This window comes from Drosophila sechellia, chromosome 3L (assembly GCF_004382195.2).
Source record: "Drosophila sechellia strain sech25 chromosome 3L, ASM438219v1, whole genome shotgun sequence".
Classification (NCBI taxonomy): domain Eukaryota; kingdom Metazoa; phylum Arthropoda; class Insecta; order Diptera; family Drosophilidae; genus Drosophila; species Drosophila sechellia.
The window spans coordinates 22,044,582-22,071,463 of record NC_045951.1 but is presented as its reverse complement, the minus strand read 5'-3'; the positions used below and the strand labels follow the sequence as shown (position 1 = coordinate 22,071,463).

At 45.3% G+C, this 26,882-nt stretch overlaps 2 protein-coding genes across 2 annotated transcripts in view; one reads left to right on the top strand and one right to left on the bottom strand.

Moving 5' to 3' along the window:
• Positions 1–26,882, top strand: part of LOC6616566 (ell-associated factor Eaf) — a 49,598-nt gene that overhangs the window by 9,638 nt on the left and 13,078 nt on the right. Inside the window, exons 2-3 of the mRNA XM_032718080.1 lie at positions 6,081–6,167; positions 25,655–25,693. Of these exons, the coding sequence (XP_032573971.1) occupies positions 6,149–6,167; positions 25,655–25,693 (58 nt within the window). The 5' untranslated portion in view covers positions 6,081–6,148. The remainder of the gene's footprint in view (positions 1–6,080; positions 6,168–25,654; positions 25,694–26,882) is intronic.
• LOC6616567 (NADH dehydrogenase [ubiquinone] 1 alpha subcomplex subunit 7) lies at positions 14,603–15,449 on the bottom strand. Its single transcript, XM_002040890.2, has one exon. It carries the CDS (start codon positions 15,359–15,361, stop codon positions 14,924–14,926), a length of 438 nt encoding a protein of 145 aa, XP_002040926.1. The 5' UTR covers positions 15,362–15,449; the 3' UTR covers positions 14,603–14,923.

The following is a 26,882-nucleotide window of genomic DNA, read 5'->3' as shown; positions in this document are numbered from 1 at the left end:
CATCCAGCGACATGCCATTGCAGAGAACATGGAGCCACGAGGTGGCCTACCTCCGCGGACTTGTAAACGTCAACGATCGTCTAATGTTTCCATGCGTCATAAATTTCATTGAAAAGCGCTTCCGTTGCGCCATTTCCAGACGTTTCGCAGCACTCGAGGGTCCGAGGGTCGGGAGCACGGCGCAAGGATACAAGGAGGACGGCTACAAGGATACCTGGCCCCTTGGCACACACATACTGCTACGAAATGCATAAGGGAAATGAATTGCTTTACGAGCAACCGCAGTCCCAAACGACGAAAAGGACGAGCTGGAAAGGACGAGCTGCTTGGGCAGCTCAGGGAATATGCAACTGTAAATCAACACCCGAGAAGTTGTGGGGGCGTGCCGTTTTGTAGGCGTTTATAAGCTGTCGAAAGTAGTTAGGCGTTTTTCATAATTTATTTATGGCCGCCGGAGGGAGCAGCGGCGTTTAAGCATGTTTTATATTAAGTGCGCAGGGTTTATGGCTCAGTCGGCCATAAAGAGGAATTAGTAGGGCGCGACGCAGCACACTTTTTGCCGACTTCGCCGACTATGCAAATCGGGGCTTTGCTCCGAGACCTGCGAGATCTGCTGCCAGACGACCCATTGTAGGTCCTTGGATTGGCGGCAAACTTCGCTCGCAATTGAAGCGGTGCAGCTCAGCCATTGGTAAACAGTTATCCGCAAGTTAGGCTACTAACACGATTATAACATTTGCTGCAAATAAAACTCGCAAACTTCGCCGAAAACTTTGGCTGGGGCGGAGGGAAAGTTGCCACTAACGACTGCCAATTGATGTTGTTAATGAAATAATTTCTTATAACGGCCGGCAAAGTTTCGCCAGGCAGCAGGCCGGGAAAGTGAAACGCAGCGTTTAAGTTTTGCGGTTGCCTTGCCGATAATTTGGCATAGATTTCCCCCTCCCCTCCCCCGGGCTCCTTACACTTTCCCGGCTCCTTGAGCGCAAAAAGAGCAACTCGAGAGATGGCTACATTTATAAATTGTATCCCGCGTCCGGCCCAAGTCCTTGGAGTCCATTGTGCATTTGGGCTTCATTATGCGCAACTCGTTTTTGTTTGACTTGGCCGGGGCAGGAGCTCTAAACAAATTTTCTTTTCTTGGCCGCAGTCCCCCGTCGTTCGCCTGTCCGTTCGCACTCATCAGCAGGGTCCTTAAGTCTGCTTTCGTGCCATTGTGCGCTTTGTTTAATGTTATGTAAACTTTTGCTCTATGGCCACTCCTTCCTGGGCTGCCACACTCACTTCTATCTGTTCAGCCATTCATTTGCGCTTTCAAATGTTTTGTAGCTCCTTTCTGCCACCTCTACACAACCAACCTTCCACCCAGCCTTACACCCCAGGTCGACCCACTTAAAGGTCCTTAAAGCTGCGCCAGATTGAGTCATTGCATCCAATGGGCAAAACACGACGGGTGGCTATGAATTTTTGCCAAACTGACAAATTTCTTGCTTCGCTGGCTGCGCGAGGCCAAATGATTGATGGCTTTTCAATATGGCAACCGCATCAGCCACAAATGTAAATACTTGCCCCTCGTCCTTATCGCAGGACCGCCAGTCTCAGCCTCCACTCCTTCGCTTGCGATAGACCGCCGACTTCCATGGCATCAAGTTAAGCACTCAATCGTGGATTACATGCGTTTTATTTATGATTTTCCTCGCTGGTATTACGGAATGTTTCCCTTTGGCTTATTTTTATTGTCATTTATTGTCGGTTTTGGATCTGCGTGCTCCGGGGAGGCTGGATTGGATTTTTGCTTTTACTTTTCCCCCCTCGCTTGACGAGTTTTTTCGCTGGAACTTTCGGCTGGGCAACTTTGCTATGCACCACAACTTTGGCTGCCAAGTGGCAACATTTAATTGCTCAGAAAAATATTTTCCAAAAAATCAAAAACGATGAAGTCGAAATAATAAAAATGTTGTCAATTGTTGTATTTTATGATGTTGCCCAAAAGTTTCCAACAGAGGCGAGATTTCAGACAAGCACTCGAGCAATTTGTTGTATTTTAGATTTTGTTGTCAGCTGAAGTCTAGTTAAAAAGTTTTTATACTTTCCATCGGAGAGTTTTGGGACTGGCAGTGGGAAGTTTTCAGTCAGCTTACCGCTCTGGATATCCCATTTAATTTGTGTTCCACGAGGGTTATGATCATTTAATAAGGTTGCAGTCATTATTAGTAAGGGGTAACTATATTGTTAACTATAAGCATTTAATCAATTGAGCCGAAATCTTTGTACCCATATCAGTATGCATCACTTTAAAAAGCAACATTTGAAATGTAAAATCATGAACAACCACAAGGCTCATTTGGACAGTTCGAGGAAACATCCTGCTGTATTAACATTCGAGTTCAGAATGCTGTGCCAAATGTGTGCCAAAAATCTGCAGAAAAAATTAACATTTTTATGCTAGCCATCAAAGCGCAGAGCCGATTAAAGCGCATTAAGGCTTTAACTACAGTTTACAGTTCTTGGTCTTTCTTTCTACTTTTTTCTTTGCTCTGTGAGTGGGAATCTTTTATTTTGAAAAGCGTCCGTGGAGTCCAAAATGGGTATATATGTTAATGGAAAGGCTTGCACCCCACAAGGAAGGTGGTACTACTCTTAGCTTCCCGTGCCGGTGATCTTGCTCAAATGAAGTATATGAATCCGAGATGACTGGGTTACTTAAGTGTACTTTGCAGTACGAGTATTGCTCCTCGAAACAGGTATCCCCAATTCGACTACTGGATTTTCTCCTGTTTTGGTAGTTTTTCTGTTTCTCGGGCGGCGATTGCGGATTTCTATGCTGATGTTTGTTGTTTGCTCGGTGCACTTAATGTAATTAATTTTAATTAAAATCCAGCGGGGACGTGAACAAAAAATTTGCCACAGTAATGAGCACGAAAGTCCGTCCATCCGACTGACTGAGTGTCGAATGGTGAACTTGCCAGCATCCTCCGGCGCAGCCCCCCTTCGCATATCTTTTCGCGCCTGTCGAGTTGAGAAGAAAAAAGGTAGCCTGCTATTCAGGGCCCTCCTTTCGTGGGTTAAGCGCAAATAGCAGCAGACACTGCTGAATGGCTGTGTGTATGGGTGGTGTGTGTGGGTGAGGGGTGGTGCGCTGCGGTGGTGCAGCGAGTTTGTTTGGATTTTGCTGGCCCGTAAATTCACATTACATCTACGATGAAGCGTTTGGTAAACATTTTAAAGTTGCCATTTAAATTATGTACTCCGCTCTCGGATGCTGCACTTTCCGAGCGGAATCGGTGCGATGACTGCAAAGGGCTTACAATGGAAAATGTTTACAAATAGTTCAGCAAATACGATTGAAATTGATGCAACATATGTGTAGCCAGGTCATCAGTACTTTCGTTCTTTCTGGTCAAACAAAAATACCGCAGTTTTTATCAGCATTTCATCATTAATTCTGAATCAAATATGAAGATAGCATTTCGCACCAAGAGTGCTAAGGCAACTAGCAGGCGTGGATTTATGCTATACTAAGCATATAAATTAATCCCAGTATAAGCGTTTCAATGACGATTTGTCTTTAAAAGTTCCATAAAGTTTTCCATGAATGTGATTTAAAGCCATAATGAGTGAAATTTTCGTACTAAACCTTCTGATGTTGGCTAAGAGAATGCACACTTATTATTTAGAATTTACCAAACCCTGTTTTTTCCTGGAAGAGCGTTTCACTTTTCAGCCAACTTACGAAAAACAGAGCCCCGTAATGCACACAGACACCCATATGGGACAGACAGACAATAGAGACTCCTCCACGCCTCATATTGACAATGGGCTTGGGTGTGGGTGTGTGTGAGTGAGTCTGTTGCACCTGGTGGGTTCTAAAAGTCCTCCGCCCTTTTAAGCGGCAGCTGCGTTGCACTTTTTGTTGGCCGCCTCCTGTGCCGTAAACAAATAGAATTCTTTTCCACAGCCACCCATCCATATACGAAAAGCGTACATACATACTTGCCCCACCTCGACTCCGTGTCTCTGTGTTTGCCTAGACATTGCATTTTTACCTCCTATACCGATTCACGCGCTGTTGCACAAAGCAAAGTCGGCGTTTCCTACCGTCCTCCGCTCTACCTTCTGTCAAGGCTCAATTGCTAGGCTACGTTTCGCTGGCTCCTCGAGTTCTCCATGCGAGGAGCGCCTGGCTGGAAAATGCGAGCTGCAAAATGCGGCGCGTCAAACAAATAGAAAAATGTTGCACGTGGCCGGGAAATTAAAATAAATCAGAGCCGGCGCTGGAGAAAACTGACGGGCTTTAAGGCATACTGAGACCTCATGTATGGAAAACAAAGACTGCAAGTCAAATAAAAATTTTGCCTTTAAATGGTAAGTTATATGGAAAAACCAAACTCGACAGTTTTGCCCACCATGGATAGCACAAGATAGCACACAATTTCCAAAAGATCCAAATGATAATCCACCGACTTTAATAAGTATGTAGAACAGAGGCTTAACGAATTGTAAATCAATTGAAAAGTACAATAGTCATTTCAGTTGCTTTCCAAACACAGTATACATATTTATGAAGCCAATTAATAGTCATATTGTAAATGGTCATTCAATGGCATTCAAATTCCAGATTTGTAAAGACAAGTTAAAGCCAGAATTTATTCGAACTTATCTTAGGTAGCCACTGAATGACAGCAGCCGCAACGGAGGCGACGCTTAAGCGACCCTCTAATCCTGTTAACGAGACAGCAGGAGACATAAACACACCAGAACAAACACTGCCACGCACACACTCACACTCGTGCAACACACATCCGTCACAGCGCACAGCATAGACACAAACCCACCGCAGGCGCTAACTAGCGTGGACACAAACACGCAGGACCAACGGCAGGAACAACAACAAAGTGGAAATAGTTTAAGCTGCTGAAGGGTGCGGGTTGTGGGGTGCGGGGTGTGGATGGAGGGGGATAAGAACTGAAGAGTTTATAAAATTAACATCGTCATGACATCCAAGCAGACGCCGGCACTGCACTCGGCCCCCGCCCAGGACATTCGGAATATCCTTTGAGCCCGCTGTTGCTGCTGTCGCTTTGCATTTGTGTGGGGCTAGTCTGATTTATGGGAGGGCATGGGTCTGTGTGTCTGTGCGAGTGTTTACGTCTCGTGTCGTGTTGGCATTTGTCGTTACAAACTTAATTAATGCTATGTCGGGGAGGGGACTACCGCTCCGCTCGGCTGCGAGCTCTTGACTTTTGTCGAGCCAGGCAAAAATGTGCAACCAGGACACGCTGTCAGTTTCAGCTGACGTTTGGTGTTTCGGCAAGCGAGTCTGCAGCTCTTGTGTGTGGAAAGTCCGCAGATTAATCAGGACTCTGCTCCTGGGAGGGAAATATAATTTTAGGGTATTTGCAATCGTTATCTGGAAATACCATCAAGCTATTGCCTGGCAACGCCGCAATCCTTTGGCGGAATCCTCCTGGCTTATGACATCTTCATGCCCCAAAGTCCCACTTAGAGGAGCGACCCACCTCTTCGGGTCTTAATTTCGGTAATGCCATGCTGCTTACCCGGCTGGCAGTTAACTGTATTGTTTACAGGACTCTCGCCAGGAGCCAGAAGTCCTGATTGTTTCCATGAGGCGTGCCAAGCTCCTATCCACTTGTTTGCTATTTGACTTAATTTAATGAAAATGTTGCAACCTGCAATTTACAAAACTAACGCCAACAAAACTTGAGATTGTTTGCTCGCTCCTCCTGGTCCTGCTCCTTGAGCCACTACAACGTCTTTGGGTCTCCAGGAGCTCAGAGCCTGCTCCTGGGATGCGGGCTCAGTTCTAAGTACACATCGAGAACGCTGCCATCTTTTTCCTGGGCGGAGAAGTCAAACAAATGAATGCAAAAGGTTTTTAACTGCCTCCAGCAGTCTCAGAAGTAAAAATGTGCTAAAGTGGCAGAAGGCGATGTTTGCCGAGGGAGGGCCTGGCTTGGAGTTTCTGCCCCATTATGGTGATTGCATCCGGGTTGCAAGTAGTATCTTAGAAACTCTTAAGTCATCCATAAATCTGATCATTTCATTCCTTCGTCTTTCAGTTCTCCACACTGGCTTTGCCGCATTGAACCTGGCATCATTTCTCTCATCTATGCGCAACTAATTTGCAATGATGAGTTATCAGAAAGGTAAGTCGCCCATCGCAGGATACATTCATTACCTTCCTGTCCGTGACACATCCCAAATTGCTGACCATCCATTGGAGCAAACTCGGATCGAAAACGCTGGTCGGAGCGGCATTTGGGGACCTCATCTACGGGTCAATCAATTTGTAAGCATGTCGAATACTTTTTTGAGGGCCACGATGCGTACGATTTTTTATGGGACTTGCCAAATCTACGACACAATACAATTTACAGTAAATCAGCTAAAAGCAAAATTACGCGGGTCATTCCCAAACAATTTGCTCGACGACGAGCACAACAAAAGATAAGGATGCGTTCGAGCATTAAAAAGGAACCGAGTCGCAGAGAGTAGTGTACTTGCAGTGGATGCTGGGCGGGGGGCAGCGATACAATCGAACAAAGGAGAGTGCTGCATACTTTCGGGGGTTGGTCCTGTCCAGTCTGCCAACTAATGAGCTTCCATGAATCGACATGAATCGGTTGGCGATCGGGGAGCCGCGGAAGTTGGCTGTGGGATGGAACGCCCTTCCAGCTAGTTTCGAAATTAATTGCCGCCAGTTTTGTGCTGGCCTGGCCCGGCCGGGCTGAAATCGCGATGGCTCAGTGGCTTAGGCGGTCGGAGGCCGACAATGTCGGCAATATCCTATGCTGCGCCGTTCAATTAACTTGTGCGACAATCCAATCAAAAGTGTATTAAAGGCCCGTTTACGGGGCCATCGTCATCGCCATCGCCATCGCCGTTCCCTAGCCGATCCGGGATGCGACCACGAGACCATTTTGCAGAGCCAGCCGCTGTCGATAACAGCAATTACATAAATGTTTTTATGGCAAAAGCCTGTTGGTGAGGGGAGAAGGGCAGGGGGAGTGGCGGAAAGCCTATCGCGATGCAAAGTGCCCAGCGCCAGCAATCGACTGACCAAATGCGATTTAATGGCGTCCGCTGGAACAGCTGCAGTTCAATGTGTCCACAACAAAAAGTACTTTGCAATTAAGGCATACACATTAACATTATAACGCCTACGAGCCTTGGCCAATGCCGATGGGTTGGAGAGGGGAAAGAGTTATTATCGGGAATCATAGCTCTCAGCGGGAGTAATAGCCATCCAGTCCTTCGCCTAATTTATTTAGCTACTCGTAATATTTAGCAAATACGTTCAATTGGTCCTGGAGACCCACATGCTTGAATTCAGGCAATCACAATTTTTATTTACATGGCTGAGCGAGGCCTTTCTTTTCTCCGGAGAAACACGTGCCTTTCTGCCCTCGAATCGAACTGCATAAATAAGGGAAAGCGAACGACGAGGCCCCAGTCCTACTTACTACTAAATCTGAGACGGGACTGGGGGAAAACTTTTCCAATTTTCCCCTTTTTATCGTAAATTACGCACGATTCAATATTTGGTCTTTTTACTGGCTTGTGTTTTGTCTCTGCGTCGTCTGCCCTTTTTCTGCCTGAATAGCTGCCGGAGTGGGTTCAAGGAGCGAGTAAATGGTGGGTGGTCCGGGCTGGCTCCTCACTTTGTCCTTGCTATTTTGCTATTTCTTCTGTGTCTCCCTATCGTAAATAAGAAATCTCATACGTGCGTAGGCCTCTCATGAGATACAACTTAATCTAGCCCCCTTGCCCACGAGCTCATCTGCTTTATGAATGAACCAAAAGTTAGTTTCACTTTTGTTTCTGGCCGAGTCTTTCCCTCTAATCGAAATTGGCCATGGTTCACAAGTGTAATGATTGTTTTTCTATGCGGGGTAATTTATTTAGCATTATTTATATGGATTTTAGCCGAACGAGGGGTGGTATAATTGGGGAGAAAGTTTTCCTATTGCTTACCGTAGGGTCTGTGGTCCTTAGTTATAGTTTAGCGTAGTACATAAAATATATATCTGAATGTAGGAAATGAAATGTATATAGACAAGCTTTTAGTTTAAATATCCCTTGATTATTGTGATATTTCAGCACGTAAACTATTAAATTTAATAATCGGTTGTTATGCTAAAAAATTTTACAAGATTGGTGAAAAATGATTCTCCCGAAAGACTTTTGTGGCTGCCGCAAACAAAATCTGAGCGTCTCAACGACCTCAACACGTTCGCAGGCCCTATGCCCAGGCTTCCTTCTGAACCTTTCACACAGATACAGACACTTACACAGGCGAAGATACAGCAAAGACACAAACACATGGGCTATCGGTGTGCGCCGCTGCTGTGCTGCTCTGCGCCCAATTGTATGCAACGGCTTTTGTGTCAAAATTTTTATGCCGTGCATGGCACGCAAACGTGTGCAAAAAAGAAGCCCGGTGGATTGGAGTGGAGTGAATAGTCAAACGTAGACCCGAAACTACAGGGAAACAACAATGACAGCAGGGGCAGTAAATTGAAAGACCGAAGACACGGAATTGGTAGACCAATAGGTGTGGGAGCTGGAGGAAGGAAGGGACCAGTAGTAGACGACCAAACTGATTCAATTAAATCAGTCCAATTGAAGCGGCTGACGAAATGTGTGGCGAGTGTGTGCCTGGAATATTTAAGCTGCCACAAAGGCCGACGACGCACTTGCTGCAGCCGCAGTTGGAGTCGCGTTTAAATGAAGGCTTTAAGCCAGTACGGCGAACTTTGTCATTATCGCAGGGCCAACTCCTGCAGCCAAATGGAGCCATCGAAAAAGTTGTCGCATCGCAGTTTATACAAATAACTGCAAATTTTGTTTGAGCCACACTTGCACACGTTTTTTTTTAATGCTGCACCGCCGTTTTTTGCCGCGTTGTTGCAGCGGAATCAGCGAACCAAGCGCCAAACAACAGCAGCGCCATTTGAGTCGGGCCTGGACGAGTGGATCCCGCGACTTTTGTCGCGTATCGCATTAATATCTCAATTTATAGCAATTTATAAAAATATGAAAAACGCTCAAACGGGTGGAAAATGCTGCGGAATTGTGGGGCCACCCCGGAAATAACATTTAAATGCGCCTTTTTGTAGCTGAATCCCCAGCCCCACATCCGCCCACATTTGCATGGCCGCCAGTTGCGCCTAACGAAGGCCCCGGGGAATGCAACTGGAGGCTTCGGTTCTCCCGTTTAAATAAGGATTTGCGCTTGCCTGGCTTTAAAGGGATTCCAGTGGAAATTTCCATATTCCCCAACTGGGATGGCATTTCATTTTCAGCCGCCTTCCACTCGCCGTGTTCACTGTGCGCCATCCCCAAGAAGGGAAAACTTTTTAGCACCCAGGCATCGGGCTCTGTGTGAAAATCACTCAAAATTGTGTTTAACTAAGCGTAAAAATTATAAGCAAATTAATTTGCACAAATCACAACAACAGCAGGAGCAGCGAACACAACACACAACAATAGTGACCGGGCTTGCAGCAGAAACTTTTATGAAACAATCAGGCAAAGGCAGCCCTGTTCCGTCGCACTCTCCCCAGTCGGGCTGGGTCTTGGGTTTGGCTGCTTCCACTGGGTCCGCTCGGATCCGGGCCCGGATTCTAGATCCTCCAGATCCCGCCTGAGCCTCGGCCCGGAGCAACTGACGCGGCAACCAAACGAAATGGGGAGCAGGGTGGGAATAACCGCCAATTTATCTACATAAAAGCGCAGTGTGCAAGTTTGACGTGGATGTCTGTCTTGATTGGGATTGATGGGTGTGTGGGCTGGGAATGGGAAAAACTTTGCAGGCTCTGCTGTCGGAAATTTTAGTACGGATTCCACTGAGCTCGGGGAGCGGGGGATTAAAGATTGAACACGACACTTATGGAAAATATTTCAATTACTTCTTTAAATTAAGTAAGCTCCAAAACATCCCCGGTTTCAACTGCCCCTTCCCGTTTCACGGTTGACAAGTACAATTAAAACTTAGAATAAACAGAATTTCAAGAGCAACATAATTTAAACACCCTCGTTGAAATCATTGCCATCATTAATTTTCGCACAACAAAAGGCGCTGACTGGAAATGTCCCTTAATGTTCACTAAAAAGGGTCGGTCAGCCTGAAGGGTCGGATGGCCTGAAGACGGGGTATATGGCTGGGATGTTCCTTAGCACTTTTTAATTGACTTCAATTGGGAAATATTTGGGCAAACTTCTACTGTTGCTTTTCCATTTAGAAAAATCAACAATTAAAAGGAGCACAATAGAGAAGAAGTAGAATAAGGTTCACCCACTTGAGTCACATGTGCCCAAGGCGGCATTCCGAATCTCTCAAATTTATGCCTCGGCTTCGCAGAGGGCTCATTAGACGATTCGGAGTGGCGAAGACGGAGGCGGAAGCAACGCCCATTTGCATTTTGTAAATTGTTGCCAACGCAGCCCTGAAATATTTGACAAGGGGGACGTGGCACAGCCCCAAACAATGTTCGCTGGCTTTGTCTGCGTTTAATTATAGGCGCAAATAAATGTCTATCATTTTGGGTTGGGTTGTCCAGAGGGCTCCCCTCGCCTTGAATTATGTGCAGGGTTTTAATGAGCTATCGAGACTGGTGGGTGGTGCGTTTGCTGGTGTCCTTGGGAGTTGGGGATGTACATCGGACATCGCTTGACAGTTCGTAGAGCCATGCAACTAATCAAGGCTTAGCCATAAGTTTCAGGACCTGCCTGCGAATCGTTTAATCTGGCTTTAACGAGGCTTGACTCCTTTCACCCATGCCCATCCATCATCTGTCCACCGCCCGACTACACTCCACTCCCCCTCGGTTGGTTGCCGGACCAAGCCCCCTCATTAACGCCCCAATAATTAAACTCAATTAATGGCCAAATGACCAATATACTGGCACAGAGAGGGCACATCAAAGGCTACACCGAAATGCATCGACCTCCCTTCCTCATCTCCCCGATCAAACGGGTCGACCACGAAAACATCTCTCTGGGGCCACCCGCTAACAACTTCATTTGTCTCTGTTAAGACCCGTCTTGGCTTAGCAGCCTGGAGTCCTGACAAACTCCTTTTCCCCCGTCGCACGGACTCCTTGCTCCTTATCTGGCGGAAGGTGGGGTGTTGGGTGCCTGGGTGAAGGCGGGCAGGGGCGAATCAGGGCAAACCACACGCTGTGTTATGCTTATCTTGACAGCAAACATTTACAAAAAGAAAACACCAAAAGGGGAGCGAGTGGGCCTCAAACACGTCTTTATCGCAGCGGCACAACGCATTTCCAATTTTCCTTTTGGGCTGACTCGGTGCCGACTGTAATCTGGCTTTTAAATACTCCGCAGGTAGATTAATCATCCCACTCTGAATCGGGAAACTGCTCCAACTTCGATTACCTACTCGTCTTCGAAGCAACTTCTCCAAATCCAATTATAATTGCGCTTATCAAAAATAAGTTTTCGATACTTCGAAGAGCTAAAGGAGAGCCGAAAAGAAAGACGGTGTCTTTGCCAATTTCGCCAATATGGCAATTTAATCCACACAATCAGTTTAAGGCATCGCCATTTATCTTGGCTGCCGGGGAGGGGAGGGTTGCTTGTATTACTTTTCCCCCGACTTGCGGTTACCAATTGGGGATTTCTTTCCTCGGCATCGCTGTCAATTACCTCAAGTTTAATTGAAGGTGAAATTGTGTAAGAGCAGAAGAGCAAAAGTTGATGTGGTCAGCTCAGATGTTCCGGAGTGGGATTTTAGCCCAAGTTACTTTGGTGAAAGCTGATACCCTTCTCGTTGAGTGTGAGCGGATTATTTGGGTAGATCGTAAGTATGTGAAATCATTTGATTAATAATTGTACGAACACGTAACAGAAATAGGAACCCCACAATATTGCCTTCAGTGAGCAATAAGTTGTATCACTATTTGGTTTTGCTTAAAAAGTTTCATCTTTTCATCTTAAAGGAAGTGTTTCCAACCCAATAGAATATAACTTTTCAGGAGTTATATGGAGTCTGTCCGTCGTGCCAATTTCTTCTATCGGAGTAACGGGTATCTTATAGTCGACTATTGCATTACGTGTTGTAAGTGAAATTTGGAATTAAAAATATTTACTCTACTTTACAAACAATAATTGTTTCAGCACGTCTATTATGTGCTGAATCTGTTTAGAGAAAATAAAAATGTTTTTAATTTTCACAAAATATATAGCTTAAGTTCTATTATAGTTTGTTAAAAAACGTTGACCATTTGATCATAGTTATAATAGTTTTGATAGTTTATTGGTCTTCAAAAAGTTGAGTTGATAATTTTAGGTTATGAAACCGAGAGGAACAGCTTACCTAGTTTCCTGACATTTTTTGGTCACACTTTAAAAATTGTGACACGTGCTAAGAGTCGCGGCTTTTCCATCGAATGGAGAGCTTCCCCTAATTACATCCGCTCCTGGGCTGAGAATTTAATGCAGAGGTTGGGCGTCTCGCACTTTCCATTTCACTTTAGGGAAATATAATAAAATCGCTCTTAAAATTCATTTCATTAAACACTCGCCAAGAGCTACGTCCCGCCAACCAGGCCGAGGACAAAGGAGCGCCGCAGCAAGGAAGTCTTTTGTTTATACTCGAGTTCCGTTCCTTCGTCCTGCGTCCTTTAGCCCAGTCAGTTGGGCAAATTAAGCAAGCTGACAATTTTCTTTCTCTAAACTGTACAACAACTTAATGAGCCTGCATAACTTTGCGACAACAGCAGAAAGCTGCGTGGAGGCGTGGTGGCACCCAGGAAACCAAGAGCTAAGGACTTTCCCCCAATTTCGAGAGGGCGACAGATAAAAAAAGCACGTAAACTTGGCCGGAGGCATCTCACTCGCCGAACGGTGGCAAAAGTCATTATTCACTGTACTAGCTGAGGGCTCACTCTCCTCGTAACGCCTGCTGAAAAATAATCAACTTTTGCATGCTGTCACCCCAGCCCCGAATAATTCCACGATGGCAAGTTCAGCGCAAAGTTTCATGGAGACAACTTCCGTATTGCCAGCGGGTCCATGTTGCACATGGCGAATGGTGTGTGTCGAATGGGACATGGCGAATGGCAAATGGCGATGTCCTAGCCGAACTCTGGACGGGCTCCGTCTACGAATGCCGCATTAATGAAGTGATTTGGATCTGGGAGCATTTTAGTTTTTTTGTTTCTCTAATGCTTAGCAAGAGGATGTGACCGTGAGCTTCTGTTTAGTAACCAACTCCGAAAGATATACGATCCATCTGATCATTTAATTGTCACAATTTTGTATTCATCAAGTTATTTCTCATAGATATGGGATTTTAAGTTATATTTTGTGACACAACCGTAATTTTATGAAGTTAGCTCTTAAATAATACACTTAATACAAAACATCAAAATACGAATTAGGTCGAGGTTGACAATTTGTTATTGCATGCATTTGGAAACCTTCATTCTTGATCCCGTGTCACGATGCCAGCTCTAAGGCCCAGCTCTCATTAACTTCCGCTTGAAGGTCCTGGTCGTCTGGGCCCCACTCCATCCATCCATTTCCCTGTTTTTTGCTTTATGCAAATGTTTTTCTTGGTATTATTGCCTGGCCGCGCTTCCCGCTGCCGCCGTTGTGTTTGTTGCTTTGGTTTTGCTTTTGGTTTTATAGAAAAACAGGCAAAGCAAACAAAGTTGGCGCTGCTCAGTGTTTTCTTACATGAGAGTTTTCCCTTCGGTCTGTTTGTACATATTTTAATTACGCGTCTCTGATTGGGAAGCATTTGCGGCGGGAGCTCGACGTCCTGCGACTCCGCGCCACAGCTGTCGTCATCCGAAAGGCAATTTTTGGCCAGCCCAAGTGGTTGACATCCCGGGGATGCGGGTTGAAAGGGTGCGGAAGTGTTTGCTTTGTGGGCATCGGGTTTTTTGAATATTTGTATATTTGAGTGCGTCCAGCAGAATTCATTTTTGCCAGACGAGTGCGGATGGCCGATTGCGGAAACGCAGGCTCCAAGCTGCCGCCGTTGCTGGAACAACCTTATGGATAAATTAGACGGTTAAGTCAGGCCGTGTTTCGCCATTCATTCATATGAGGCAATAAAAACCAGCTCCAAAAGAAAGCGGCATTACAGTGTGCCACTCTTCGTATCAAATCTCATATTTCGCCAACTGCTGGCGGATGAAGAGCAGCCCGGCAACATGTTGACTTGACAGTCTGAAGCTTCCTGGCAATTGACACCCTTTTCAGTGGAACAGTCAACCCTCCAGTCAATCTGGGTCTTCTCTTTATAAGGGTAATTCCAATAAATCGAGGGGCGCCACCCTTAGCGCGCAGAATATTACTTTTTTGCATAACACACAAAACTTGATTACATTTTCGCTTCTGTTTGAATGATGGCAGTCGCTTTTGGGGCGGAGTGGGCGGCGATGTGCGCCAAAATCAAACTTCAATCAATAAATCGATGGGCAAAAGTCATCAGCATAAATTGTGATGCCCAGACAATTAACAATCGACCTGCAATCATCATTAACAATGGCCCATAATCCACTCAACGTCGGGCAAATTGCCTCGTTTTAAATTGTAAATATAAATTTTGATAGCATTAAACGTTATTAAGCATGCAAATTTATTGTTGTGGCCTGTAACAAACCCGTTGGACCTCGATTTGCGCCTTCCCAGCTTGTAACTTCGATAATTGTGTGTGCTTAATTAAATTTTCATGCAGGTGCCATAAATGATTTTCACCCTTGACGTCTAATTAGATTTACATTTTTACGACTGCCTGCATTGGCTCCACTGCGAATCGGTTTAATGGTCCTGCTTGATATCGTAAATACTTGGAAAGTGCATTCGAAATGGAACAAGCAATTAGCTGAACCCTAAAGGGTTTCTCAATAAGCAGGGGATTTGAAGGAGGTTAGTGTGGCCCCTCCCAAGAATGCACCTTTCCAGGAGTCGGGAGCTTCTTCGCGCCGGAATCCCCTTCATCGCATTCATTCGTATCAGTAGCCTTGGACTCGACAGGTGGGATGGGGCTACCACCTTTCGGCGCATCTCCAGACTTGGCCTGAGCCTTTTTGGCTGCTTCCTCCTCCTTCGCCTTGGTGGCGAGCATCTTCTTGTGCTCCTGCACCACGTCGACGAACGGCTTCACCAAGCGCCGAGGATCCCTGGTGTAGTAGTAGTTGGCGAACAGACTCTGGGTAGGACCACTAGGGATGTTTGGAGGCGGCTGAGTGCGCGGAGAGACCACGTCCGCGAAGCGATGGGCCGTCGTGTGGGTGCGGCCCAGCAGGAAGTTGCGCACCCGGCTCAGAAAGCCGGCTACGTCGCGATGCTTGGGTTTCGGAGGCATCTCTGGCTAGAGTGAGGCCTGGTCGAGAAGTTGGAATTTCGACACGAGGCCTATGTGACTTCAAAGTCAAGTGCTTAGTGGAGTGCTCAGGCACGGCAATCCCTTCCGCTGTTTCCACACGATTTGACGCAACAGTTGCCGCGTCAATCTCCGAGTGGGACGGGACCACCCCGCGGCGGATGACTCAATTCAATAAGCGTCAATCTTTCCACGCACTCAGCTGTCAGTCAGCTCGGAATCGAAATCTGCCAACGATGAATTTCAATTAGGCCAACGAAAGAGAAACAAAGCAGCTAAAATAGGGGGAACACTGCTTGGCCAAAAATGAAAACATTGGCAGTGTCATCGAAGACAGTGCAAAAAGTCGACATGAGCATTAATAAAAACACTTCAATTTCCGATGCCAATCAGGCGGAGATCCCTGGTCCACCTCCCCATGCGCCACTGACGTAAGTGTGACAACAGCACGCGTCGGGCTTTACTGTACTTAGGGCGGTACAGCACGTCCGGCTGTCAGGCTGACATACGCAGCGGCCCAAGGCCGGATTTCTGCCTGCGAACACGGGCTGGAGATGCTAATCAGGATACGGATCCTTGAAACTCCGCTCACACTGCATCAGATAAGCAGCTTGTCGAGATTTACGAAATAGAGCTGATTACGTCCTTGCGAGGCGGAGTCTCCTTGCACGCGTGTGAAAGGGTGGCCCGGTAATTTTCGAACGCTGCTGATGTGTTTACCTTTTGGCTCTCGAGGAAGATCTGGGTTGGGGTAGTTGTGCCCATAAGAGAGCAGAGCCATTGGCTATGGGAAATGCATAAATCAGATTGACTCCTCGTCCAATTTGATTACAATTTACGGCACACGCGGAAATCGCTCGCGATAAGCTGAGCGGGCTAAATATCAGGTTAACATTTATCTGAGATGGAAAAATCCGGGGAAATTGATTCAATGTGTGAGAAAAATATGAATTCAGAGGAATAAAATGATTATTTAAAATCGATCTGCCATAAATTATGTTCAAGCAGAGGAAGTGCCTTGTGTTATGTACATAATGAATGAAGTTAAAAGCAGTGCTGTCATTTTATCCTTTTTCGGAACGATCTGTTTCATAGCCGAAAAAATTTGATTTAACCTATTCCGAAATTATCATTTCTGTGTTTTCAAATCTCCTTTGTTACATAATGAGAACCAATTATTATCTCTACTGAAAACAGCAAACAAAAGATATCAATCCCAAAATATGTGTAAAATTATCCAGCTTGAAAGCAGTGATAATATTGTTTGTCATTCCACAATGTAATCTTTTTAAATCATGAAAACAAAGTACTGTTTATTTCTTGGATACGCTTTAAGTTGCATCGATGATGCGCAACTGGCGACTTTTCCTAGATATCCGCGATTGGAAATTGAAATTGGTATCTGTGTCGTGTCCCAATAAAAAGATAGATCTGCGGTTCAGTAAGGTAATCTTGAAGAATACCAATTAGCTCGGAGTTGGAGCTATCCGCTTGAAGCTTTCCCAAATGTGTAATTTATATTGTACGGAGTGTATAAGTCGGACCGAACCACTGTAGCATATAGCTGCCATAGGAATAATCGAAAAATTAATACATAAGCTAATGTACCTTACTTGATTTAATCGTTAAATTTTCTAAAATAACTAATTTCTGCTTTTAAATTTATAAAAATGTGCCGTCTATATCATATAGCTGCCATTGGAACAGGAGGAAAATTATTTGAAAATAATATGAAAATATAGTTAACTTGGTTTGTTTTAACCATCAATTGTTTTTTTACATTTTTTTAAACGAATTTGTTAAAGTCTTAATTTCGATTTTAAGTTGATCTAATCGAATGAATATACCAGATAGATATGTGTATAATCTAGGCTTATTGTATTTAAATAGGATTGTATTTATAGGACTTTATCATACATTTCATAGAAAAAAAGAGAGAACACTTTAGTCGAGTTCCTCCACTATCCTCTTACTTAGATATCGCATATCAATATGATCAACTCTTTTAGTCTATGAGTCTATTAAATTTATTTTACAAATAAAAATCAGATTTTTTAAAATCGCTTATGGATTTATTAAAGGGATTAACAAAACTGAATTATTCAATCAGGGTTATGTTCCATGGAAATTAGAAAAACAATATTGATGACATTGTTTTGTTTAAGGGATGTTCTGCCACAGTCGAGATTTACCTTATTTCCGTGGTTATTTGTTACTTTTAGTTTGGAAAAAACGCACATCCGCCAGATGGAAACCTTTAAAGTGACATTCGATTCGGGCTGAAATTATGGGGTGGATCGTCTGGGGATGGGATGGTGCATGTGGTCGATGTGTGTTCGCCTTCTGATTGAACTAATTGACACATGCGAGAAGAATTTACCAAATATCGGTTTGGGATTTCGTAATTCGAGCTAGAGCTAGGCCAGAGGTGGCAGTCTTCATGAACTTTCCCGCTCTCTAATGGCCTTTATCGGCGTTTCTCCGTCTGTTTGGCTGTAATACGATATGTCAACAATATCCAGAGGTCGCACAAAACTTTAAAAGATGCGGAGCAGCGAAGCTGTGCGGTGAAAGTAAAAGTAGCGAAGGTCAACATCATCAAAATGTCTGTCTGGCCCGGGACAAGCATCTGAAGGAGCAGACTCGTCCGGCAGCACGGCAGCACACACATGCTCCAAGGATCTGTCCTTTCGGCCTGGTGCTGGTTCTGGTCCTGGTCGTAGTGAAAATGATAATGTTAAAGTTTTACAACTTAAGTCGTCAAAGTCAAACACACTCTAGGGAAATTACAAACACATTCGAGACAAGAATGTGAAGCACGAAAGTCGTTGTCCGTCGGGCTGGGGCAGGATCTGGAGTTCGGGGAGGGGAGCCGGGAAGGTCAAGAGGTGAGGGTGGGCCCCAAACTTTGCGAGTGGTGTGATGAAATATACGCACACTCTGCACACTCTGAACACTCTGCACATCCTGCCAACTTTACCTGCTCAAATCTTAAGCTCACTATCCCTTGTTTTTACGGTGCTTCGGGGTGGAATTAGTGACAGGACTTGGCCCCTCTTCATCCCTGGCCCACTTCCGCCATTAGCATAAATAAGCGTTTCTAAGTACGCCCCATAAAGGTGTAAATGCTCCGGTATTATTAGCCAAAGGCGAGCCCAGGGACCCAAAGACAAGCCAAGCTGAGGGGGAGTCCGGCGAAACCACTAGAAGCTCTTCAGTGACTTTTGCTAGCGCTAAAATTTAATGGCCGCCAACTCACATAAAATTTGCTCTCCAAGTATTTCATAAAATTTTGTTGCGCATCAAAATTGTGGGACTTGCAGCGTCTCCGACTTTCCAAAATGATGGGTGGAAATAAAATTTTATTAAATGACTGTCAAGTTCTTGGCTACTTTACTTAGCTGTGAAATTAGTCGGTTTCTGCAGGGAAGACTCGACTCGATGGACCTCCTTGGCCGTGGCTGACTAAGCAAATGGGTCAACTTAAAGATTTGACGCTGGGGATAACTCTGCGCCGTAACAATGTTGCGGTGAGTGGAAGGTGGCAGTGATGATGCAGTTCATATATCAGCTCCAGGGCTCGCTCCCCACCTTTACCCAGTTATCTTCACAAAAAGTTTCTCTCTGCGAATAGAGAGTGTTCGAAAGTGTTTTCGGCACAAGAGTTTTCACCCTTAGGCGGTTGCCATTTGTGCACGAGATCCTCAGAGTGCAAGGAACCTATCGAAGAATGCCTCCTGCCCTCATTAAGGCGTCTCAAACGTACTGTTTATGCGCCGCGAACTGTGTGCCTCCATCCAATCGGAATGGGCACCTTCCTCACTCGTTTCATGCCCACGTTTATTGTTTTCCCAGTCGTTTTCGGCATCTTATCAATTTGACTCAGAGGCATAGGCAGTGGCAATAAAGAGTAACCATTGTTTCCTGCGCCAGCCCACTTCCGTTCGCCCCTGTCATTGATAATGAAGACAGCAACAACATTGTCTTTCCTTTGCCAGGACCTGAACGTGACTCTCTTATCAATGCGACCTATTGCCATGACGCAGTCAGGATCCTCGGGGCCGCCCCGCCCCCGTTACTTCACTCCCCTGCACGCCCCACCCATCCAGATATCGCTGAAGCAATTAAAATTTGTAGCCACTGGTGGAGTGGAGGCTTGGAATTCGGAGTTCGATGCCGCCATCGCGCGTCGTTTGCAAATCATTTCGCAGTTGCTCAAGACTGCCTCCGCGGCAATTCCCCGGGGGTTTCCCCATCGCTCATTTTTCATAGCGACAGCCCAATGGGCGTTAATTGCGTGGGTTTGGTTAAGGTTACGGCGTCTGATAAGCGCGCGTGATTTTTCTTCGAATTCTGTGCCCAGAGGGCATCCATTTCCCTGGCCTTCCCCCACCCACAGGGGGATGAATCCCGCCTTGTGCCTTAGTGCGATTCACATTACTCCCCCATTCGGCGATTTAAACGAGGCTTCGGCCTCTTCAGCTTTGCATTTGGTGGCAGGCGCCGATAAGACGAAGAAGTTGGATGTTAGAAGACTCGGAATGGGTGGGCGGAATGGGCCACAATTTTTGAATTGGCAAAACGTGCAGCAAATGGCTTAATTACGTCTTAAGAGATGAGCTTTGATTGTAGCCTGCGTGGAGTGGGTTTCACAACAAATTATTCTTATATTTTGATGTGGTATTTTCACAAGCACATTGCATTTATGCTGCTCATACTGTGGGATTTGTGAGTACCCAGGAGGGAATTTATCATATCAATATCCTAGGGGGTGCTAAGTGTAGGTGCTAAGAAATGATTCTCTGCAGCACCTATGTACCGTTTGGCATTCCTCGCTCCCGATCTCCTTTTGCCATTTAAATGCGCATATTTCAAAGTTAACATGCCTTGACAACATGCCCTGCCGGCTTTCTTCTTTGGACTGGTCTAAATATGTAAACAAATAGTTTTGGCAATTGCCAAGTGGGGCATGTCAGACGTAACCCTAGTCCCTGCCCAGACCCGGCCGTAACCCCAGTCCCCCAGGTCGTCCAGTCGGGCTGCATGTTGTGGCATGCGGTTGTGCAACAGCAACAACTTTTGCAACATGCAACCAGACGACGACTGGCTGGATCCCCGCCACTCCTCGTCCTCTGCCAGGATGGCAAAATAAACGAGGCCTTAAATCGAACTTTGTACACGGGTCGTTCCGGGCCGGAGGTCGGGATCGTCTCGTTTGAGGTTAACATAATTTAAGGCAGCAGGACCTGTTTCCGGGTGGCAAGAGGTAGAAAGTGGTGGCAGACGGGGTGAAAGACACCACTGAATGCCCATTAAACATGCTGCCAACGTGCGTATGTGCCCGTGTGTGAGTGTGGCAATTTCACAAATTATAAATTTTCCACCTGCGCAATATGCTGTGTGCCTGGTCGGGTCCTCCGGTCTCCTCCGCATCCCTGCTAAGTTGCCAGGCTGCCGGGGGAAAAGTTCTACGCGCACCGAGCTGCTTCCTGTTCACAGGGGGAAACAATCCGAAAATTGATCGCTGTCTCCGGTTTCTCTAATGCTTCGTCGTTGATGTGGATATTTAAGTTATACGAAAGCTCCCTTGGTAAAAGGGTAATTAAGGATTCAATGACACGGTAGAAGATGTACATGTACAGGATCACTACTCAAGGCGATCTAACGATGTCCGTCTGCGTAATCTGCGCAAGTTTGTTTAAGAACATTGCCACGGCCATTCCAAAGACCACAAACAACCCAAAACATCCGTGTCCATAATTTCAAAATATTTGTTAGTTTCATTGTATTGTATTATTATTTTTTCCTATTTGTTGATATGCCTTAGGGGAAATCGTACATAGACCTCGCTCTTTTTATTTTTTATGGAACAAGGAAAATTGGTTATTTTAAAGAATTTGGTTTGGTCACTACGTGGTCCGTCGTGCACATGTGTAAAAGTAATTTTTTGAAAATAAAACTTTATTTTTGAGCTATGAAGCAATTCGCGTTTATTTTATTTACTTAAGATGCAAATGTAAAATTTCTTTAGAATACAGGATGCGTAATTGAATGCGGTGAAGGGACGGAGCAATAACAGTTCACCCACTTGATTGCTATAGGACAAAACGTAAAAGCCAACAATTTGTGTAAGAGCAAATTAAATATTGTTACCGTGAAATAAATTCGATATTGCACATCGGACTGCTCGGAAGACAAGGGTCCAGAGGTCAATCGGGTATCATCCGCCTCCTGCGCTGATTGCATAAGCAGAAGCTGAAGCAGGAGCAGGAATGGAGACGACAACTCGAAAGATGTAAACAATATGCAAAACACAAGGAAGGCGGGCAGACCAGACCGAACCCAGGAAGAAATCCAGGAATGCATATCACGAATACGCAGTGGAGTTCGCTACATGACTTTGCATATTGAGGAGCAGTAAAATCACTGGGCGGATGTCGGAGAACAAGGTCAACCTATATCAATTTAACATCAAATGTCCATAAATCCTGAACCCGAATTCGGAGTTTAGTGTCTTCTCTGGATAAATGTTCAATAAATGTCGCAGAATAAATATTTCATAAACATAAGCGAGAGGCAAACATGAATGGCAAGCTGCTCGCCCAAATATTGATATAAAATCTAGGCAAGAATCCAGGGGTGGGTTGTGCTCCACCACGGGGTTTTAAGTCTCAATTGCGACATAAATTTGCATTTGTCGGTAAATGGAAAATTAGAGGAGCAGTTCTTCTCCGCTTGGGCTTTTACCGATTATTGATCGCCCGGTTGACATTGCATCAATATCTGGCGAAAGTTAACAAGCAGGAATATTTTACTGTGCTCGTGCTGCACGATTTAAAAGCATTTCCCTGCTTTTCCTCGTCACTTGTTTGTCTTTCGCTTTCTGTTTGTTGTCGCGTCTCGACTCCGGAGTTTTCCTTCGTTGAAGACCGGAGTCCTGTTCGAACTGACGCTGAAATACAAATGTTGCCAGGGGAAAACGTCATCGATCGGAGGGAAAGCAACCGGGAAGAGACCCTTAATTATTTACGTTATTAATATCCAATTAATATTCGATATTTTGTGCAACTTTTCTATACAATTAATTAAATGTTCAACCCTGCTCGCCCACTGTAACATATTTTTATGTCACATCAGCGCATTGCAATCCGCTGCACATCCATCCACCGGGCTGCCTATGCACACTCATTAACACAACAATAAAGTACAATCGCCCCGCCCACGCCCACCCGCCACCGGCGCCGGGAAAGGGGGCGTGGACAATTAATGTGACTGACACACATGCAGATTTTGCCGCCGTTCGCGTTGTCATATTTGATTTACAGTTGCAATTTACGCACTTCAGCAGCAGGGGGACCAGAACCAGAACCAGAAACAGAACCAAAACCAGGATCTCGGCTAGGGATGGAGGAGGAGCTCTGGGGCTGGCCGACAGCTGTCCACGTCAGCATCCGGCTTCTGTTTGATGTTGTTAATTGATTTTCAAAGTCAACTGGCGTCCTCCAGTGTCGGAGGGGGAATGGACAGGGTGTGGAGATAGAGATGGAGATGGAGCGCCGAGGACGGGAGGCCTGTGGGAGGTGCAGGCCGGCTTTCGCTTTCGCCACGCTCGGAGATTAGCAGGGCAGTGTAAAATGCATCTCCATTGAGGCGCAAGCGACATAAAACCAATTCCCAATCCGCATTCGCTGGACAATTTACGGACTGTGCATCCCGACCCTCCTCCACCCCACCACACCTACTCCCCTCTCACGATGTGCATTGTAAGTGCAGTGAAGCGCATTTGCAGCTGCAATTGCCGAGTGGATTTCGGACTTGTTCCTGATGCCACGGCCCGTTGGGGAGGGATGGAGCGGTGGAGGTGGCTTGTGGGCAGGATCCGCAGGACTAAGGGGCTCGTGTTTGTTTTATGTGTGGCAATTGTCCAGCGCCCATCGACGTGCAACTGTATCTGTTGTCTGCCCGGCATGCGGTTCAATCAAAGCGATTTTCAATGTCCACAAAATTTCGCAAAAGGACATTTTGGTAATTTCAACGATGTCATCCTCCCAAGTCAGGAGCGGACTCGAATCTCCCGAGGTTTTAGGCCTGTAGCATATAGTTTGCACAGCTGAAGGACTTTATAATATCGCGAAATATATTCCCTATATTTACTTACCTTCTAGGGGGCGAAGTGATCAAGCTGCCAAGTCGTACCTACTCTTTTTGGTAGTTGAATACAAAATGATTTAGTAAGTAATGTGAAGCTAATTGGCGCCTTATAACCGCGGCGAGCCGATTCCACCACTGGTGGCTGATCCTGCGCTTGTTGTTGGTAATGAGTTTGGTTTTACTGTTTAAATTTAAACGTGCTCAGAGGAAGGAGGAGCGGGAATCGGGATTGCCAGCGGTCGCCTACAGTTCTAAAGTGTATTTGCATTCAACGCTAAATGCATACCGACAGGGTTGACGAGGGGAGCGAAGGGGGAATAAGGGGTGGATTCCGCCTGCGGGAGGGAAAACATGACAGTTGCATTAATTTTGATTGCGTAAATATTTTAAGTGTGCGGATTGCGAGAGCTCTCTCAAAAATGTTTGCCCAGGGCCCGTTGCCTGGTTTTGGTGCGGATTCGGCGGCACAGGAGGATGCGGAGGGCGCCAGGAATTAAGTGATTGCAATTGAGATGAGCTGATTGTAAAATCTGGGTGAGCACAGCTCGCTTCTCCGGCGAGGCCAATGCATATTTAAAGTTTGTTGAAGGACTTGCAGCTAATGGCGAACCTGCCGAAGCTCCTGCTCAGTTCGATGAACTCCCGAATGGAGTGGAACTCGAGCATTGGCAACTTTTCTAATTAACCCAGCAACAACAGCCACTCCACCACCATTTCCATCCGAGTTGCGTGCCCCCTTTGGCGTGCGCCTCTCATTCGCAGTTGCTGCTAATTTCAGACGCCAATAAAGCGATTCAGGCCACAAATGTTTCAGGGCGAAAAATGCTGCGAAATTTATGAGCACGTAGCTGACATAAAACTTTCACATGGATCTAGTGGTGCCCTCCACTCGCTCGCCCATTCTTGCCACATGACGTGATAATTTACTTAACAGCCCCTCTATTGGCAACACGCTCCGGAGACAGTTTACAAGATTACAAGATGAAAACATCAAATTTTATGATGTCTAGGCCATAATTAATCGAGATTTGCAGAGAGTAAGGGCTCATAAAACTTGAGCAACTTCTGATGAATATTAACTCAACTTGACTTTTATGATATCTCGATGTATTCCTCAGATGCCTGCCTAATCCTTGCCTGTCTCCACTCTTTTTTTAACCGTTCGTTCTATTTATTTGCCACTTTTCCCCGCTTATTTCCTTTTTCCAGACCTGTCTGACCCCAGCAGCTGAACTGCAATTAAACCCTAACCACATTATCTCCGTCTCCTCGTCTTCCAACAGCCCCATTACAAGTTTTTCGCTTTCGGTCGACCAATACCGCAAAGTCTGCGGCATGTGGGGAATTTTCCCATAAGACTGCAATTTTGTCCAGCGAATTATTTAAAGGAGCACATCAGCATTTGGCTAAGATACCCTTCCGTGGGAGATCCACGTTAATATATTGCTTTTTGGTCTTTACTTTTGCTGGATAAGTAAAGGTCTTTATATGTAATAAATAAATAATAAAAACGATCCATATTATATTTTATTTTATAAGTAAAATATGAAAAAGGTATCTTATATATTTTATATGTACAAAGAAATGTTTTGATCCCTTTATAAATTTACCATATTGTGAGGGCATTAAAAGATCTGACGATTCTGAGAGCGTTACATTTTGTGGCTTTTCTCTACATTGGCTAGACATCTACTAAATAGATGGCAGAATGAGTACTCCAAGTGAACAAAGAGCTGACGACTGCCTTGGCGATGATAGCTGGAAATTAATTAAATGTCGCGGTAAATGAAATTGAAATGAAAATGCCAAAAGCTGCTTACTAAGTACTCAAAACGATACGATTGCCCATAGAAAAAGGCCCAAATAAAATTATTTGGCCTTCTTTTTAAGCTTATAATAACTTATGAGTAATGGTTTTGGAGCCCAAATCCATAGTCAAATGAATTCTTCTTCAAATGAACCTTCTCTTTTTTCTGAACCATGTTTTGCATATTCCCAACTAACTAGGCTTTATTGCCAATTTTAGATTTTTTCTTTAAGAGGTTAGCGCATTTCATCTCCACAGTATATTATATCTACAGATCGGTAACTAGAAACTAACAGAATGCCTTTTTAATCTTGCAGGTCTCAAGGATCCAAACTTGGACAGGCACACCAGTAAAGGTGAGTTTCCGTTTAGCATTGCACTCCGATCAAAAATTAATTAAGAAGCCACTGGAGATGTAAGTAGTCTGTGATGGTTACAAACCGAAATTTCTTCTGCCCCTCAAAGCGACCGAAACAAAGGTCCGACCCACAAACTTTAGCCCTCCCCGCTGCTGGCCGCAATAACTATAAATTCCCAGGCCCAAGGCAGCCACAACACATCAGCAAGCCCCTCAAAACATAAACCAAGCGGCTCTTTAAAACGCAATCAAGCTGAAAATTAATTAAAATTTTGAAGCGGGATGAAATTAATGCGCAGCCTAGGGGGGAATGTCTCCTCTCCTTTGCCAGCAAAGACGAACGGGTTGTGCAAGGTAAATCCGAGGTTTAAATTAAAATACACTTGCTACTGTCTTAGACGATGCCTTCTCCGTTGGAAGTCGTCGTCTCGATTTCATTAAAAATGTTTTTATGCTCGCATTATCCTTTCACTTTGGCACTCCGCTCCCCCTTCCCGCTTGACTCCTTCCAGGGAGCAATTTAATTTGGCTATGAAACGCTTGCCGCATCCTTGACACTTTCACTTTCACTTTCAGTTGCCCACCCCCAGCGCACCCACCTTTCCCTCCTCCACTTGAGGCAATGGCTTGTTTTAAGCAGCTTAAGCTTGTCGTTGACATTCGCCCGTGCTGCTGTTTGTGCTGTAAAAGCGCTCATAATTTCACGCTAAGCGAACACACACGCCTCCTTCTGGGTCCTGGGCCTGCTCTTGGCTTTCACCGGAGCGACTGGCACCTCACTTTTCCCGGCACTTGTCTGCGCCCTCGTGCTGATGGAATCACAGACTTTGCAGTGGAGACGCCGGAGGTATTGCTGAAATGCAATAAAGTTGAGTGCGGAGTCGCTGAGAGCTCCATTGAAGTCTGCCCCTTTTGATTTGGTTGACCATTCTTCGTGATTCGATACATGGGGATTCGCTACCCCCAACCAAAACTGAAAAGAGAATCAACGAATTTCTTATGTGGGAAATCTATCGATTCCCTCTGGCCAAATAGATACATATATCAGAAAAAGTTTCGACCTCGAATCCCGCCACTTGGCTGTTGTCTTTATTACATTCTGATGAATGTTGCGATTTGACTTTCGACGGGTCAAAAACAGATGAAAAAAAGAAACTCATTGCATGCTCGTGGCCATTGAATGGATT

Coding starts and splice junctions, on each gene's coding strand:
- LOC6616567 (XM_002040890.2), bottom strand. CDS start 15,361: ATGCCTCCGAAACCCAAGCATCGCGACGTAGCCGGCTTTCTGAGCCGG.